The sequence below is a fragment of the Hemitrygon akajei genome, chromosome 2 (assembly GCF_048418815.1).
Source record: "Hemitrygon akajei chromosome 2, sHemAka1.3, whole genome shotgun sequence".
Lineage (NCBI taxonomy): Eukaryota > Metazoa > Chordata > Chondrichthyes > Myliobatiformes > Dasyatidae > Hemitrygon > Hemitrygon akajei.
The window spans coordinates 91,545,686-91,565,075 of NC_133125.1; the positions used below are offsets into that span (position 1 = coordinate 91,545,686).

Consider the following 19,390-nt stretch of genomic DNA (forward strand, 5'->3'; position numbering starts at 1 on the left):
TTAATTATGTTTCTTGTTTTTTCTCTCTCTCCTTTTTAAAATCATGCAGTTATTTTTGATCTATTCAGTCCATTAGAACCATCCCAGAATCTATTGCATTTTTAAAGATGACATCCAGTGTATCCATTATTCCTATAGTCACCTCTTTCATACCCCAAAATGCAGGTCATTGCATCTTGGAAATTTATCACCTGTTCGAGCCATAAATTGGTGGAACAGTAGCATAACAGTCAGCACAATGCATAACAGTCAGCACAATGCTTTTCAGTACAGATGATCTGGGTTCAGTTCCCGTTGCTGCCTGTAAGCAATTTGTACCCACGTTGGTTTCCTTTGGGTGCTCCAGTTTCCTCCCTCAGTCCGAAGACACACTATTTGATAGGTTAATTGGTCACTGTAAATTGTCCTGTAATTAGGCTAGGATTAAATCAGGGGAATGCTGGGCAGTGAGGCTCATAGTGCCAGAAAGGCCTATTCCACGCTGTATCTCACTAAATAAATTTCTCCAAAACCATGTATTTTTTAACTAATATTTATTTATTAGAGCTCTGAATTTACTCTTGATCTGTCATCCTCTACTATTTCTGGGATTATTTTTCAGTACCTTCTCTGCTAAATTTAATTTTCATGCAAATTCCTTAGTCCCCCAATATAATTTTTCCTGACCTAGTGTGTAAGGAACCCAAATTAATAGGTATCTTTTCCTTTTTACATAGCCATAGAATCCCTCACAATTTTTAATGTTTCTTGCTAGTCTACTCTTATAATCTACTTTCCCTTTCATAATCAAGTGCTAATCCTGAATTAAATGCAGAACGGTCCCCGATCCTCTGACTTGCTGCCTTTCTTCAGTAGTTTTATGTTTCTTTCTTAGATCTTATAATTTCTCTTGATACCCATGGCTAGATCACATTTCCTACTAATTCCTACAGGGATAGGTATTAAATAATGTATTGATTCTTTAATGCTAACCATTGCTCATTTAGTGTCATACTTTTTAATGTAGTTTTCAATCTACTACCATGCTTTTAGCCTTTGTTGTTTGTTTTATTCAGATTTAAGCCCTGGTTTCAAAATGAACTAAATCACTTTCAATCTACCTTCTTGTGATCAATGTTCCTTTAATATCCTTCAGTTACAGCTTTCTCAATTAATTCATCTCATTACACAATATTAGATCTAACATAGTCTGTTCCCTCACTGGGTTTATCAACAATACTGTACTCAAAAGCCATGTCTTACACACTCCATTAATCAGCCACACTATTACTGCTAAATTGTTTTGTCCAGATTACAGTCTCCCATGTATTATCCTTGTTAATATGCAACTCTAGTTTCCCGATTTATTCTGTGCCTTATTTTGTATTGGAATCATATATACAGCCACCACCAACGTTTTCTGCTTCTTGCTATTGTTAACTCCACCTGAACAGATACTTTAACTTAATTTTCTCAACGAAGATCCTTCCACTCTACAGCCCTTATCCCTTTGTTTAATATCAAGGCTATCCCGCTTCACTTTCCTTTTTTGTTATTCTTAGTAAACACTGACATGTAGCAGTTAATTTTCATTTTTGGTTTCTTTGCAACCCCATCTCGATCATGACCATTATACTCTACTTATTTATGTCTAGTTGTACCATTAATTCACTAGACTTGTTACAATTTCCTCATTCAGATAGGGATCTTTCAGTTTTGTCTTTCTACCATCTCTTTCCAGCTGTGACTGATTGAAGGCATACTTCTATATTTGAACGAACTGCCTCTTCCTGGCAGGTTATCCATGTTGCTTCGGCTTCAAACCATACATTCCATGGAATTTGATTGAATACTTATGTCTGTTGATAAGTAAGAGTTAAATTTACCACATTTGTGGCCATTTATCTGAAATAAGAATATTTGTAATTAGTTCTAATGTCACTTAGTATTTTCAATAACTGCACTGTCTTTTTCTGTTAGATAGTCTCAGTAAGAGCAGTAACCTCTGCAGCCAAGCACTAGGAGAGGCTGAGAAAGAATATTCAGCTAGCATTCCTGTTTCTGATGATTTTCCTGTGACAGCTGTCTGCTGTAAAACGTCCGATCATGGATACCAGCAAATGATATGCTTAAGCTCAGCTGTATTGTGACAGAGGGTCAAAATGCTTGCTGACACTTATTAGTCTCCGGATTTATACAGGAAGAATGATCACTTGAGCAAGACACAGAAGGCTGCCAATCACCACAAAACACTATAGGCACCACTTTTGAAGAGGGGCAAGAATAGCAGGGAAAGGATGCAATTTTCTCTTAAATCATACAGGAAGTCAGAAAAGAGAAGTCACTACTATGTTGAACATGGACATGTCAGAAAAACCATACATTATTACAGTGATTGTTTTTGAGGCAGTTTCACCATCACATACCCTCCGAAAGATTTGCTATAATTCCTCAGTACCAGCTTTAAATAAAGAAATTTACGGAGTATTTTAGAAGAGCTTGATTGTCAAATATATGTACAAACAGATGCAGCAAATTTTCATTCAGGAAAGATAGGTTTTATTCAATCACAATCAAGAGGATTCAGACCCAAACAAGTCCACATTCAATTTTGTCTTGGATGGTTGATAATCTAACTACAAAATGCAAACAGTCAAATCTGTGGAATGCTTGCTACTTGAGTCCATAGGAATGAAACAGCAATGTAAACAATCTCTGATAAGTTTGTCGTTTTTAGGTCCACAATGTTAAATCATTATTTTTACAATGGTTTCGCTGGACGTAGACAAATGTATATAAAAAATTCAAAGGATTAGAATTATAGAGTGGGATATTAGAATGGGGCAAATAATCCAAAGAGTACTTCAAAAAATGATCTTCTGCACATACAAATTATTATAAAATTAGAAATTGTTTTGTGGCCGGAAGAGAATACAGAGAGTCTACAAAGTGTACATTTTAGAGTGTCGATGGGTATACTGACATATGTATAACAGTGTTCCTGACACTGTTTAATATTACTCTACAAGTGAAGAGATGATTTTACAAACATAATTCACTAAAGCTTATTTACTAAAGGTTTCATAATTTATTTTCTATACCTAACACACAACCCAAAATATAGATGTCGGCAAATATAGAAGATAATTGAATCAAAACCAAATATTGTCTCACATATCCATCTAAAAATACACAACTGTTCAAATTACTGCTTGCTATTTAAAATAATTGGTATTGCAGTGTTTGCCTTTCATCTACAAGAGATAATAAAAAGCCATCAGAATACATTTATTATACAAGAAAATTCAGCAAGATATAAATCATCTCGGATAAAAAAGCTGGCTTTGTACTGTAACATCAGCCATCATTTTGTCATCCCCAATTTCAAGAGATCAAGGAAGATTATTCGTGCTGTGATTTTGTTTAAATATACTGAAAACTCTTTACCTTCTCTTCATTTCTGATTTGAAGTATTTTCCTTTTAACATCATATTTTTGATTATGGTCCCAGTAATTTCAAAAATGCCCAAAAGCTTTTCATGTACAATTCTCAATTAATAACAAGATATTTTTCCAAAAGATATCGAAATATCTTCTGCATCAGATCGAAAATAAGTTACATAGTTTATAAAAATTATTGAAATTATTTAGAACAAATTTGTCATTATTTTGTCATTACAACTGACAATATTTTCTGTGGTCCTATATTAAACGAGTAATAGTTCTAAGAGAAAGCTTCATTTGTATTCATTTTCAGCAGTCAAAACATTTAACTGTAAACAGAAGTGCTGTTAGGAGCAAAAAGGTAAAGGACTGCTTTCAGAATTGGACTGCATCACAAATGGTTATTATCCCTGAATGAAATGACTACAGACTTAGCTTAAAGGTGGCCTAAGAGGAAGGTTCCGATTGGATGACAACCATTAAAAAAGTGACAAATAGTCTATTTCATTCAGACTTAGTGCATCTCATTGTTCTATATCCGAACTGCTACAGTTAAGTTAAAAGATAGCAATTAATCCTCAATGCAAAATGAATGCAAAATTCTATCAGTAAATGTAAAATACCACAAATCCATAATGAGCCACTTCAAAGGCATGCAATTATCCATGTTTTAGTGCAGCAGGGTCCATTTTTACTGTTGGCTTTTCCTTGTCTAACAATTCCCTTGGGTGCTACAACCTATGAATATCAACTCATCTTTTCAGCTCATTGTTGCTGAATTATTTCAGAATCTGGTACTGCAAACACATTTTTCTTTATCCTTACACTAAAAGCAAACAACTATAACTTTGTAATTTAGTGCATAAATATAAATACATATATATATATGATGCAACAATCCCAGAATTTTCTGCTTAAGCCGAGTACCTTATCATAAAATTCACTCATGATTTTTGATCACTAGTTTTGATTACTGTATTGAAAAAATCTGTACTTTATTATTTTGAACCTTCCTTATTTTTAGTTGCCTTGTTCCTTTGCAAAATAATATGGATGAATTGAAAGCATATGTGTTTTTTATATTTTACTCCAAACTATTTCTCAGATATAACGTCAAAATTTCGGCATCAAAACTCTTAGATTGGTAATTATTAATTTATTAGATAGCATGAGGATTCATTTTTGCCTGGTATTTTTGCAATAAATGCATTTATTTCTTGATAAATAATATTTTTATATCATGTGATCATTTTAAATCACATTGACATGTGACGATCAACCATTGAGTACAAACACGAAGCAGCACTCTTACTACAGATTTACGTTAATTGATATAGTGTTCAAAGATTAATCTTGCAAAATTGGTCATTAAATTGTGCAATATTCCTAATATTGAAGGATAAGCAACCGACTGGCCTGCAATGTTGAATAAACTTGCAGCTAAATCTCACAGATTTTAAAATAATAGTAACAAGAAGCATGCATTTGGACACAGGCAGGTGAAATTTGAAAGACTCTTCATCGCAGCTTGAGACTGACAAATACAATGTGAACTGTATACTCGGGGATGAACATTTTTGGAATATGAAATATAGATTGTTTGTAATAATGCTGGAAGAGACGTGACCCATCTCCCTTAAAGAACCTGCTTCGTGTTGAGTTGCTGATTGCAGGTGAGAAAATATGGTATTGCCAGAGTTGATTACTATCTGTCAGCACAGAAAGTAAATTGTGCATATCCATCAAATATTTGAGGAAAGGTACACGGGAGATTGAATTATCTAACTTCCAGTAATTTCTCCTCCTCCCTTCTTCTCTCTTTTTTCTATTTCTCATTCTAGTTACCCCTTCTCTTCTCCTCAGCTACCCATTACCTCTCTCTGGATCCCCTCCTCCTTCTCTTTCCTCCATGTCCATTCCTATTAGATTCCATCTTCTTCAGGCCTTTACCTCTTCCATCTATCACCTCCCAGCTTCTTAGTTCATTGCCCCCCCCCCCACCTACTCAGCTACCCCTCACCTGGTCTCACCTATCAGCTGTGAGCTTGTTCTCCTCCCCACCCCCCTTCTTATTCTGGCTTCTGCCCCCTTCTTTTCCAGTCCTGATGAAGAGTCTTGGCCTGAATTATTGACTGTTTATTCCTCCCCATAGATGCTGCCTGACTTGCTGAGTTCCTCCAGCATTTTGTGTGTATTACATTAGATTTCCAGCATCTGAAGAATCTTTGAGTTTAAAAGAATATTATTTCTTCTGCCCACAAAGCACCATATGAGGTGCTGCCTTCAGGGGGAGAAACTCACAGAAATGGAATGCATAAGAGGGAGATTTAAAACAAAAATTTTAGTTAAATAAGAAAGAAGGATGCCATTGCCATAGCAACAGATTGCCTAAGTTTTCAGTCTACTTTGCCTTGCAGTGAATGGATCTCAGATACTCAACCAACATGAAGTACAAGTTCATCTTGATGCTCCACAAAAGGAACTAGTAACATTGTATGTATGATGGCCAGTGACTCTGAATGCAGCATGATTGGATGTGCTTAAAGCAAGGGTTTGCAACCTATGGACCATGGGCCCCTTGCTTAATGGTATTGTTCCATGGCATAAAAAAGGTTGGGAACCCCTGGTTTAAATGGAGCTACTGATGAAGACAATTGAAAATCATCCCCAATGTTTGGAAGAACCAATCAATGCATTTACTTTCCTCATACCCATTGATGGTCCATAGATTGAGGTTATTCAGTTGTCCTGTTTTTGGTAGGTTGGAAAAGCCAGTCATTTTATTATGTTGAGTGTTTAATCAGATGTTAAAAGACCACTCTATTGAGGGTAAGATACCAAAAGGAATGGCTGTTAACTGAATCAATGAATCAAAATAAAGGAGTATTCTCCAGGTTGACAAACAGCTGTAGTGTTACAGTGATCAGTGTTGCTTTGTCAGTTTATAAACGATAGTGACTGAGTGTACAAAAGCCAGAAAAGATGATAACACAGACATGACTGGGAAAACAAGGATGCAAAGTTTATAAAAGTGAGAATTCATCTCAATGAAATACAGGTACCCCCGCTTTATGAAAGTTCGCTTTACAACACTTCGCTTTTACACCTACATTAGTACCTGTTTTCACTAACCGAAGGAAATCCAGAGGATTTTCGCTTTTACGAAAAAAGGCGCCCGCTCTAAACTTGTGTTTACCCCAAGTAAGACTACCATGACTTTGAAGCCTTGCACGGGGCAGGTATGTGTGCATGCGTGTAGCTGCCGATTTTTTCCTACAATTCAGTTTTGGCTAAATCATCCGGATTCTGATAAGTGAAACTACACTGTACATACATTATTTCTACTTTATATAGGCTGTGTATTTATCATATCATTCCTGCTTTTACTATATGTTAGTGTTATTTTAGGTTTTATGTGCTATTTGGTATGATTTGGTAGGTTATTTTTTGAGTCTGGGAATGCTCAAAAATTTTTTCCCATATAAATTAATGGTAATTGCTTCTTTGCTTTACGTCATTTCAGCTTACGAAAGGTTTCACAGGAATGCTCTACCTTCGGATAGCAGGGGAAACCTGTATAGTATAAAGTGCTCTTACACAGCTTGACAAAGTAAATGGTGAAATAATATTTCCCCTCTTGGGAGAATTGAGAAGTATATGGTTTCAGAATACAGCATCATTCATTTGTGGCAGAGGTGTGAAAGAATTGCTCCTTTCAGGTGACTTACACTTTGGATTCCATCATTCCAGAGAGCTATGGAAGCTGAATCCCAGAACATATTCAAGTCCAAGAAAGGTTCTAGTTCAATTAGGGAGCCAAGAGTTCTGGAGATCAAGCAGGAGAGTGACTTAATTACATGAGTCATTAAGCTATTGATCGAATGAGCAAACTTTCAGTTTTTATGTTTCTTTTTAGTCAAACAGGCTCTCCTTAAGTGGAAAAGAAAGTTATGGCCCTTGTGCTGGAGCAGTTTCATAAGTCTCACGAAACTTGCATAGCTCACCAGAGAAGTTCACCATTGATCTTCTTTTGGTGAGTTGGGGAGATGGAGTGGGGAGAAAGGAGTGTAGCCATGTCATTGATGGGTTAGTTCCAAAATTGTTAAAAACTGCTGATATCCATCATAGGAATATTGCATTTTCTTAGTGTTAACATTCAATGTATTATATATTTGCAATCTGCTGAAACTCTTAAAACTGAAGAGGAAAGAAAACAATTTGAAAATCTCTTATTTGAAAGTCACAGGAGAAATTATAAAATAGCTGAATTCTGTATTCCACTTAACAAGAAATACACATACAAATATGTATACAAAGGCCTAAAGGGAGTGAAGAACATTAAAAAAATACTTTACAAATAGTGAAAGATATTGTAATGATATAGTGAAAGATATTGTATGTATATTCCTCTTCAGTTTTAATGAGAGATGCAGAGATGGCAGAGGAACTGAATGCGTATTTTACGTCAGTCTTCAGAGCGGAAGACATCTGCAGAATACCGGATTTTCAAGAGTGTCAGGGAAGTGAAGTTTGTGCAGTGAGAATTACGACTGAGTAGGTGCTCAGGAAGCTGAATGGTCTGAGGGTGGATAAATCTCCTGGACCTGATGGAATGCACCCTCAGGTTCTGAAGGAGGTAGCTGGAGAGATTGTGAAGGCATTAACAAAGACCTTGCAAGAATCAATAGATTCTGGCATTGTAACGAATGACTGGAAAATTGCAAATGTTACTCCGCTATTTAAGAAGGGTGGGAGGCAGCAGAAAGGAAACTATAGACCTGTTAGCCTAACATCAGTGGTTGGGAAGTTGTTGGAATTGATTGCTAAGGATGAGGTTACGGAGTACCTGATGGCACATGACAAGATAGGCCAAAGCCAGCATGGTTTCCTGAAAGGAAAAACCTGCCTGACAAACCTACTGCAATGAGGAAATTACAAGCAGGGTAGACAAAGGAGATGCAGTAGATGTGGTGTACTTGGATTTTCAGAAGGCCTTTAACAAAGTGCCGCACATGAGGCTACTTAGCAAGATAAGAGCCCATGGAATTACAGTGAAGTTACTAGTATGGGTGGAGCATTGGCTGGTTGGCAGAAAACAGAAAGTGGAAATAAAGGGATCCTATTCTGGCTGGCTGCTGGTTACCAGTGGAGTTCCACAGAGGTTGATGTTGGGACCGCTGCTTTTTACGATGCATGTCAATGATCTGGACTACCGTATTAATGGATTTGTCGCTAAATTTATCAATGATACAAAGATAGGTGGAGGAGCGGGTAGTGTTGAGGAAACAGAGAGCCTGCGGAGAGACTTAGATTGTTTAGGAGAATAGGTAAAGCAGTGGCAAATGAAAAACGATGCTGGAAAATGTATGGTCATGCACTTTAGTGGCAGAAATAAACAGGCAGACGAAGGGTCTCGGCCCGAAACGTCGACAGCGCTTCTCCCTATAGATGCTGCCTGGCCTGCTGTGTTCTACCAGCATTTTGTGTGTGGTGTTGTTGTTAGACTATTATTTAGATGGGGAGAGAATTCAAAATGCAGAGATGCAAAGGGACTTGTGAGTCCTTGTGCAGGATACCTTAAAGGTTAACCTCCAGGTTGAGTCGGTAGTGAAGATGGCAAATGCAATGTTGGCATTCATTTCTAGAGGTATAGAATATAAGAGCAGGGATGTGATGTTGAGGCTCTATAAGGCACTTGTGAAACCACACTTGGAGTATTGTGTACCGTTTTAGGCTCCTTATTTTAGAAAGGATATACTGACATTGGAGACGGTTCAGAGAAGATTCAAAAGAATGATTCCAGGGATGAAAGGGTTACCATATCAGGAATGTCTGGCAGCTCTTGGGCTGTATTCCCTGGAGTTCAGGAGAATGAGGGGGGATCTCATAGAAACATTCTGAATGTTAAAAGGCCTGAACAGATTAGATATGGCAAAGTTATTTCCCATGGTCAGGTATTCTAGGACAAGAGGGCATAACTTCAGGATTGAAGGACGTCCTTTTAGAATTGAGATGCAGAGAAATTACTTTAGTCAAAGGGTGGTAAATCTGTGGAACTTGTTGCCACGAGCAGCTGTGGAGACCAAGTCATTGGGTGTATTTAAGGCAGAGATAGATAGGTTTTTGATTAGCCAGGGCATCAAAAGGTATGGGGTGAAAGCAGGGGAGTGGGGATGACTGGAAGAATTGGATCAGCCCTTGATTAAATGGCATAGCAGACTCAATGGGTCGAATGGCCTATCTCTGTTCCTATAGCTTATGGTCTAAAAATATAGAACGAATAATAGTAATAGAAGGTAAATGTTGTCCAGAAAAAGATAGCTTATAACCTTTGGTTCCAAGAGAAAGACAGCTGTAGAGATAGTGGACATGATTTTACAAAATTCCCCATATTCTATATAGATTGCAGTGGACAGGAAGACTGGAACTGTAGCACCACTATTCAAAAGAGATAAAATAAGAAATTATAGATCAATTAGCATGACATCAGTCATGGAGAATACTCGCAATTATTTAAGGTTACAATCTACTTAAAATAATTATAATATGATTAAGCAGAGATAACATGGTTTTAATGAAAGAGAAATCACATTTAATAATTCTAATGAAGTTTTCTTTGCAGTTATGTCTAATGAAAACCAATGAATTGAATCCATATGGATTTTGAATTTGATGAAGTCTTACACAAACATAGGTGTTCTTGGTTAGGTTTAAGAGTAATATATTAGCTTGAGTAGCGAATGGAAGAAAAACAAATAAATGTTCAATTTTCAGGTTTCTGGACCGCATTACCAGTGTACTAACTGGGCTTCTTGAGAGTTGACCCGATCACTTCTCTGCAGATGTTGCCTGAGCTGCTCAGCGTTTCCAGCGTTCTCTGATTTTGTTTCAGATGCCCAGCATCTGCTATATTTTATTTTCAATAATGGGATTTTAATTTTTAACATTTCATTGTAGGAACTTAGACAATGGAACAAAAAGTCAATTATTTCATTTGACATAATATAGCCAAGTGGGGCATTATGGTGTGGTAAGAATGCAAAGAATCTGGCACATGGATGACAAAAATATGGAGGGCTATGGAGGAGGGAAGAGTTAGGTTGATATTAGTGTAGGTTATATGGTCGACGCAAGATCATGGATGAACTGGCCTGTACTGTGCTGTACTTCCCTACATTCTATGTGATCTGTAACTAGATAAAGATGGGTTAAGTGAATTGGTAAGAAAATGCAGATAGAGTATAATGTGAGGAAATATATTCAGAAGCAATATTCTACAGATGCTGGATACTCAGCAGGTCATAAAGCACCTGTTTCTTCCTCCATGGATATATGCTTCCATCATTTTTCATTTTACATGAAATTACTCACTTTGGGAGGAATTATGCAGCAGGCTGTCCATTTCCTCAAGTAAGGGTAACTGTTACATGGTAGGCAATGAACCTGATTCTGTATTTGAGGTTCGGTCTTTGAGCAAACTGTTGCTTCTTTAGTTGAAGGCATGAAGGCTGTGCTATCTGAGGGTGAAGTTGAGGTCCACCATCAATGTCTGTGTTTGCTGATGGGTGACTTCTGAGACATAAAAGCCGGTTCGCATTTTCCAGGGCGTCATTGTGGATCATGGGCAGTACGGTGTGGTTGATGCAGGTTGGTAGCTAATTGTTGCCTTCTGAATATTTATTGTAAGACCTATTCTCTCATATCTCAAAGCATTGGAAAAACACTTTAACTGTTACCTCTACAAAATGATCAAATCCACTGGAAGGACTGAGAAATATTTGTCAGCATCGTCCCCCAGTGATATGCCTCATGCATGTAGGTCTTGCTGATACTCAACCATAACTGGTGAACAGGCCACACCTATCACTATACACACTCTACTCTGTCGTCCATCACAGCAAGAGGTTCCTAGAAGGTTACAGAGAGACAAAAGTACTTCAAGGGTACTGATGCAAGAGAGTAAACAAACCTCGCTGCAATTGAACCTACATTAACAGTTCTGCTCACTCTAAACAGGATGAATATGTTAACATAAGAACTTGTACAACAGAAGGCAGGTTGGAATGATCCTTGGCGTGAGCATTATCTTATAGTAAGGGTGGAGGGCTGGGGTGGGATAAATTAAATGGGATGTGAGTATTCTCATGAAAGAATAAGATCTCATTGAAATACTTAAGATGCTATGAAGGTTTGGCAGGTGAGATAGTGGGAGCTTCTTTGCGCTGGTGAGAAGATCTGGAACTCAAGGAGTGGATAGCTGATTTAAGAATTAGTGCTTCATCAGTGAGGACTAAGAAGAGGCAGAGGCTCGTGAATCTGTGGAATGTTTGACCCCAGAATATGTGGATGTTCAGCAATAGATGATCTCTGGACTCTGGTGATTCAAAGAATCTGGAGATCAACAACAATAAAGTCTGTATTTATAAAGTGCCTTTCACATAGGGAATGCCACCAGAGTATTATGAAACCAGTACTGAACCATAGAGGAGGGCACATTTCCAAGCAAACATTTTCAAAGAAAGAAGTTCTAATGAGGGGGAGGCATGCAAAAGAATAGAAAGAAAGGAACTGTGAGATTTTAAAAGACATTTAAATGCCAGAATTAGAGGAACACAAATATTTCAGAAAGTTTCACCAGAGTAGATGACACATCAGCTTTGCTTCTTTCTCCTGAGCACCTCCATCCTTGTCGTTGTTTTTATTTTTGGATCTCCAGCCATTTGGAACTCTTTTGCTCATCTCACCAGTTTGTAGATTTGGAGGAAATTTCAGTGATGGAGAGGTGAACCTTCAGAGAGACTTGAAAACCTAATAGTCAGAATCTCCCCGAAATGAACCGCCACAGGCAGTAAGTGTAGAGATCAAGGCTTGGTCTGAGCTTAGTTGCTGGGAGTGGGACTGATGATGAGCTAAACCAGAAGCATAGCTGGAGTTCGTCTATTTCACAGAGGCGGAATTAGCGAATCTGAATTAAGCAGCAGAATTATTGAGGCAGAGAATCAGTTGTGATCTTACACAATGACAAAGCAGACTTGAGGGGTTATGGGGCCTATCCTTTAATGGAAACTGTCCTGCTTTGAGGAATATATGACTTTTAGATATTCTGATCTTCATGACATCACTGTGGGAGACTTAGTTTGTCACAAGTATTATAATGGTTGCAATTTAAAATTTAATGATGCAAATTTTATATTTTCAGCCGTGATTTTTAATTAAAAGTGAAGTAATGAAGGCATTGTAGTACAATGCATGTTGGGTAATGATTGAGGCACCAGTGCACCTTTCTCTTAATTGATCTGATAAAACGTATTTGCGAAATGGCACAATAACTACCCTTCTAAAGGTTTGACTTGAAAGCAAGAATTTAGCCTATAAATTCTAAGTAGCCCTACAATCATTAAGACTCATTAGAAGTTAGTGGTTGGTTACACTAAAAAATTTAACTGGTTAATCTGTTCTTTTTTTATGATTCAAATCGTTCCGGGACGATCACTTGGAAGGGTTGTGATTCCTGGGGCTAATGAATAATGCTGGCACTTTTTGCATTTATGTAGACTCAATCATATATCATCCAGGATGGACTCCGTTTAAATTTGGGCACAGTATAGGCCCAGTTTCGGAACGCTCCTGGCTGCGGAATTAAGGTGACAGACGTCTGCATTCTGAGACCAGCCGTGGTTTTAAATCTGCATGTACTTCATGTAAATTATCAAAATGAAAATCTTTTAAATTAGGCTTTATTTTTGGTCTCCATAAATCTGCTTATAATTTAAAGCTATGCGATTTGAAACTTTGGTGTGGAACAGGATGGAACAAAGGGATGGCTCGTTGAAAGGAAGGGCATGGTGTGAAGCATTGAATGTCTTATCTCCCCGCTGCAGCTCTGTAATTCATTGCAATGATAAAGCACCACAGTTGAAAACATTACAACACTGACACAATCCGAAAACGGATTAGATTCTGACACAAGCTTACTCAAAAACTAATCAATCAACTCCTTGCTGTAACATCAGAAGCTAGTGCTTAAGTGGAGTGCTTAATCTTCGCAAGTTGTATTACTGAATTACCACCGAGCGTGTTCTGTTCAGAATAAAACGTTGCATTGGAGGAGTCTCCGGGGATTGAAATTAAGTTCGCGAATATATTCAGACTATTAATTTATTTACCCTATTCGAATCCCGTATAATTAAACAACGTTGACTCAAGAGAGAGAACACTTCACCGTGATCCTAACTTTCAGCAAATCCCTGCAACCCAGTAGTACACATTAAACGCCAAAAAAAAGCGCATTTCGCCCATTCTGCAATATTGTATGTATGCTCGTTCTGTAATATTCAGCCAAATCAACGTGCCCAGGCTTCAGTGATGACCTGGCCTTTTAACGTTAACTGTGCCCGACACAACTAAGCAAAGTGGGGTGAAATTCGTCTAACAGCGAGCCCGAGACCCCAACCGCGATCATTTCAGTGAAGTATTTAACAAAGCGACGAAATCTACATGAACAACATTCGGATGGACCTCGGGCAAGCTGCTCGCCCCGAGCCTCGGCCAGGCTGCGCAGAGCGATGCTCTTTTCACACTAATCAAAAAGTTCCTGAAGAGAAACAATACATAAATGCCCACTCACCGTGTGCAGAAGGCATTGCAGCAGAACAAGAAGGAGCGGATGAAATGAGTACCTCATCCTGGCTTGTTTTCTATGAAGCGACTCCTCTCACTTGGCTCTCGCATATATCCAGTGTTGGGGATGGATTGGGGCAAAAGAAGCGAACTCCGAACACGGCCCTGCGTAGAGTAGATGGAAGAATGTGAAAGAGCAGGGGAGAGCATCAAACATTACGAATAACACCACACATTTCTCGGCTTCCCCGAAACGACTGGAGTCTAAACCTTCATTAATAGCAATGGAGGATTACTTTTTTTTAACACAAATGTAACTCCTTGGCAACCTTACCGTCACTTCCAATTTGAAAAATGTTCTGCCTTTAAGTGCGCTTGAGGACGTGAATATCCCCCCAGACTTTAAATCTTTGCCCCCGCTCTTCGCGATCCAACAAGTTAGCTAGTCGCATCTGGCCACCCCGCGCAGTTTCGCTTTTATTTAACTATGCACTAGGCGGACTGAGAGTTGGCTTATGTCTTCAACCCCCCCCCCCCCCCCCCCCCCCACTTGGACTCAGGCAGCGTAGGTTGAGTTTGTCCATGCGACCGTCTCCGTGTAGCCCTGAGATGTTGCCGATTCCCACTTGCGCTTTAGAGGCTTTGAAACACGCCACGTGGTCGGCTGAAATTGATCAGATACCAAATAAAAATGAAAGCTGCCCTTACTTCAGCTCCTTCCACGAGTCTTCCAAGTCCCGCTGTACGCCGGCACACCGACTCGAATCGAATGATTTATGACCCCTGCAGTTTAACCTGACCCACAGAGCATTTTGCTAGCCCGCCCATAAAATATAAATGATATCTATGCATAAAATGTGTGGAAGGGACGTTAATCGGCGATTGGCGGTGGTCTGCCGGCCAAGGCTCCCAGCAAATCTTCCTGTTCGCCTGCGCTTTAAGTGCTGAAAGTACCGATTCACTTCACTAGAATGAAGGTCTCAAAAGGTGAGCAGAGTGTTGCAAATACAAAGAGGGAGAGGAAGCGCGGAAAGTCATTGTTTATAAAATCTGTCCATTAAACAAACAGTCTGTGATATTCCTCGGAGCAAAAGGAAACTCCTCAAATACTCCCATAGAATCTCCTAATCCGAATGAGACTTTCTACTTCACGTTATTACAAAATAAAAAAGAGGCATAAACACTTGACTCAGTTTGCGGACCCACAATTTTCCTCGCGCGATTCCTCCGTCCCTGACTCAGGTGTTCGTCTGGGATCTTTTATTGACCACAAGGAAGTTCTTGTCTGTCCATCCGTCCGGATCTGTGCAACGTTCTTTGAGTAGTTTCTCGGACGCACACTCTCGGAATGCTTTAAGCTTACTAGACGTATGCGAGCTTTTATGGGTTTAATATTTCAAATTTGCAACGTGGACGTCAAATTCACCGTACTAAGTATCCGTCCGGTTAGGAAAATATAAAAGTCATCCGAAGATAGTGTTATTTATCCGTCCAACTGGCATTCAGCTCTCCAAGAAATGAAGAAGAAAATCTGCATTCCCTACATCTCCGGCAATTTAGAAGCCGGTGCTACTCAGCACAAACTTTCTTGCCTCCTGTTATTGCATATCATGTTAATGATGTGAAACGCTACAGAGCGTTCGTTTATCTAAATCAAACCTTCATCACAGATTTGGACGTTGCAAATGCCTCGAACTCAAGACACCCAGCCCAGCAAAACCACTATATTCTAAAGAGAAAGTATGGTGGGATTTGGAACTATTAATTCAACTGGGCAGAAAACGTCCTTGATAACAAAAGGTATTCCATCAGCGCATTCTAGTGGTCATATCAAGTTATGCTTTACATTCATTTTGACGTTCGCTGGCCAGTCGGAGAAATTTATTACGGACTTTTTTTGTTGATTCTGCAATTTTCTTTTTATTTATGTCGTTGTGCTCTGATGAATAGAGCCTATTCAGCGGAGAACCGCAGAGTATCTAACTGAATTTCAGTAAATCCCCGATAAAGAAGACCAGACACATTATAGCCATAACTCAGTCGATAGCAAGGGATTTCATGTGGAATCGAAAAACTCAATGCTCCAAGGTTTCACGTTAGCATTATGGACAACATATGCTTAATTATACAAATAATTTGTTTACATTCAACTGCATTGAGGAGCATTATGCCGTGCAAAGCGCCTCAATAATCCTTAGCAGATCACATGAACGTCTGGGTCTGAATCCTGTTTTTTGTGATTGGTTGGGAAATATCTTGAAAACCTCCTTCAGAAAAATTAAGCTGGTTCACGCCAATTATAAAACGAGATGGTTTTAACTGAAATAATTAAACAGAAATAAATGTGGTTTATTTCCTTGAGTCAACCTAGATGAAAATAGCAAACACTAGAAAATCTGTAGATGCTGGAAATCTGTCCTGATGATGGGTCTGGGCCCGAAAAGTCAACCCTTTACTCTTCTTCATAAATGCTGCCTGGCCTGCTGAGTTCCTCCAGCATTTAGTCTCTGTTGCTTAGATTAAAAAGATAACTAAGGTGCGAGAAATGAGAGAAACAGAAAATACCTGAATTACTGAGCTGTAATAAAAGGCCATCAACCTGAAGCTTTCACTGTATTTCTCTCTCCACAGATATTATTTGTTCTACATACAGGCTTGAAATTGAAGTGCCTTTACAAGATACCCATGGCTGGCGTAAAGCCAGGGGGCAGCTTGAGGAGTGTATCAGCTCACTGTTAATGCTCTACCATTGGGCACTGTGGTGAATCCTGCAGTAAGAGGGGGAGATCAAATCCGCTGGCATCTGACCCGTAGCTTGCTTCTGACTTTTGTATTCCTTTGTACAGTCACAACCCTGCTAACCTGTGAGGAGCACATAGCCGATGATTCGCTTTGGAACTGGCAGCATAAAGCAAGAACAATTTGGCTCAGTAAAATTAATACATTATCCCTCAGGTTCAATAGTACACATGATCAATGACTACAAGCTTCTAGCCAAGGATGGTTTACCACTGAAATTTGTTAGAGTACTTAGTAATGGAAAGGATAAGCTGAGCGAGAGTACCAAGTCAGGTCCAACATCTCAACAGACCCAATACAATATGTCCTACAATGAAAACCTGCAGCTTTAAGGGACAAACTGAAGGGCACCAGGGACATGTAGCAATGTTGAGCTTCTAGCTCAGCTTGATGGTGATTTGCTATGCTTACTTGTAATGAAAATCACTATTACAAATCACGTTCATCAGCTTAGGTTCCAACAAAGACTGCCAACCAGAAGTATTATCTTTGACTTAATCTTAAAGCCTTTGTTCTTGAAGTCTACATTTGAATTTGCCAGTCATAGCAAGTCACATTCCACTTACATTTTGGATGCTAACATTCAAAACCTTCACATGTTAAAATCAGAGGCCTTCCAGCACTAATCTCTGCATTAGTAGAAAAACTTAAGACCACAAGACCATACGGCCATGAGATAGAGGAGCAGAATTAGGCCATTTAGTCTAATGAATCTGAACAACCACTTCACTCTCAGCTCCAGTCTCCTGCTTTCTGCCCATATCCCTTCATGCTCTGACTAACCAAGTATCTATCAACCTCTGCCTTAAATATACCCAATGACTTGGATTCCACAGCTGCCTATGACAGTGAATTCCACAGATTCACCACTTTCTGGCTAAAGAAATTCCTCCTCATCTCTGTTCTAAAAGGATGTCCCTCCATTCTGAGGCACTGTTCTTAGACTCCTCCTCCATGGGAAACATTTTCTCCACATCCACTGTATCAAAATCTTTCAACATTCAACAGGTTTTAATCAGACCACACCACCCCCCTCCCATTCTTCTGAATTCTGGTGAGTACAGGCCCCGTGTCTCAAATGCTCCTCATCTGATGTCGTTCAATCCCAGAATCATTTTTTGTGAACGTCCTTTGAACCCTTTCCCATATCAGCACATCCTTTCTTAGATAAGGCGCCCAAAACTACTCACAGTAATCCAAGTGAAGCCTCTCCAGTGCCTTATAAATTGAACATAACATTACATTCTTGCTTTTATAGAGTAATCCTCTTGAAATGAATGCTAACATTGCATTTGCCTTCCTCATCATGGATTCAACCTGCAAATTAACCTTCAGGGAATCTTACATGAAGACACCCAAGTCCTTTGCACCTCTAATTTTGAATTTCCTTTCCTTTAAAAAAACAGTCTACACTTTTATTTCATCTACCAAAGTGCATGACCGTACACTTCCCGACACTGTATTCCGTCTGCCACTTCATTGCTTATTCTCTTAATCTGTCTAAGTCCTTCTGTAGTCTCTCTGCTTCCTAGAAACTACCTGCCCTTCCATCTATCTTTGTATCATCCACACATGGCCACCAAGCATACATCGTCCAAATCATTGACATACAATGTAAGAAAAAGTGGCCCCAACACAGCCCCTGTGTGGAACACCACTAGTAACTGGCAGCCAACTAGAAAAGGCTCAATTTATTCCCACTCTTTTCCTCCTGCCTATCAGGCAATGCTCTATATTTTCTGTAATACCATGGGCACTTATCTTGCTAAGCAGCCTCCAGAATCATGCCAGAATCCATTGATTCTGGAAAGATCATTACTAATGCCTCCACAATCTTGTCAGCCATCTCTTTCAATGTTATATTAGTCATGGGAGATGTTAACATGCAGGTCGATTGGGAAAATCAGGTTGGTAATGGATCTCAAGAGAGTGAGTTTGTTGAAGAGATGGCTTTTTAGAGCAGTTTGTCATTTAGCCTACTAGGGGATCAGCTATACTGGATTGAGTGTAATGTAATGAACCAGAGGGGATTTGTGAGCTTAAGGTAAAAGAATCCTTCGGAACCAGTGAGCACAACATGATTGAGTTTAACTTGAAATTTGATAGGGAGAAAGTAAAGTCTGATGTAGCAGTATTTCAGTGGAGTAAGGGAAATTACAGTGGTATGAGAGAGGAGTTGGCTGAAGTAAAATGGAAGAAGCTGCTGGCAGGAATGTCAACAGAGGAGCAATGATGTGTATGTCAGGGAAAAATGAGGAAGGCGCATGACATATGTATTCCAAAAATGAAGAAAGACTCAAATGGTAAAATAGTACAATGATGGCTGACAAGGGAAGTCAAAGCTATTGTAAAAGCAAAAGAAAGGGCATACAGCAAACAAAAATTAGTGGGAAGATAAGAGGATTGTGGGGATTGGGAAGTTTATAAAAACCTATTGAGAGCAACTAAAATATCATTAGAAGGGAAAAGAGAAAACATGAAAGCAAGTTAACAAATAATACCAAAGTGGATTGTAAAAGATTTTTCAAATATGTTAAAAATACTGTAA

At 38.9% G+C, this 19,390-nt stretch overlaps 1 protein-coding gene across 3 annotated transcripts in view; it reads right to left on the reverse strand.

Moving 5' to 3' along the window:
* nxph2a (neurexophilin 2a) overlaps positions 1 to 15,726 on the reverse strand; it is a 167,608-nt gene extending 151,882 nt beyond the window's left edge. Inside the window, exons 1-2 of one of the 3 annotated variants that reach the window (XM_073025813.1) lie at positions 15,250 to 15,726; positions 14,051 to 14,208 (exon numbers count right to left, since the gene is read on the reverse strand). In XM_073025813.1, coding sequence (XP_072881914.1) covers positions 14,051 to 14,107 — 57 coding nt within the window. In that variant the 5' untranslated portion in view covers positions 14,108 to 14,208; positions 15,250 to 15,726. Of the gene's footprint in view, positions 1 to 14,050; positions 14,209 to 14,377; positions 14,557 to 14,751; positions 15,219 to 15,249 lie in introns of those variants that run through there. The other 2 variants (XM_073025812.1, XM_073025808.1) reach the window with 2 other exon arrangements.
* Positions 15,727 to 19,390: the final 3,664 nt, after the last annotated feature.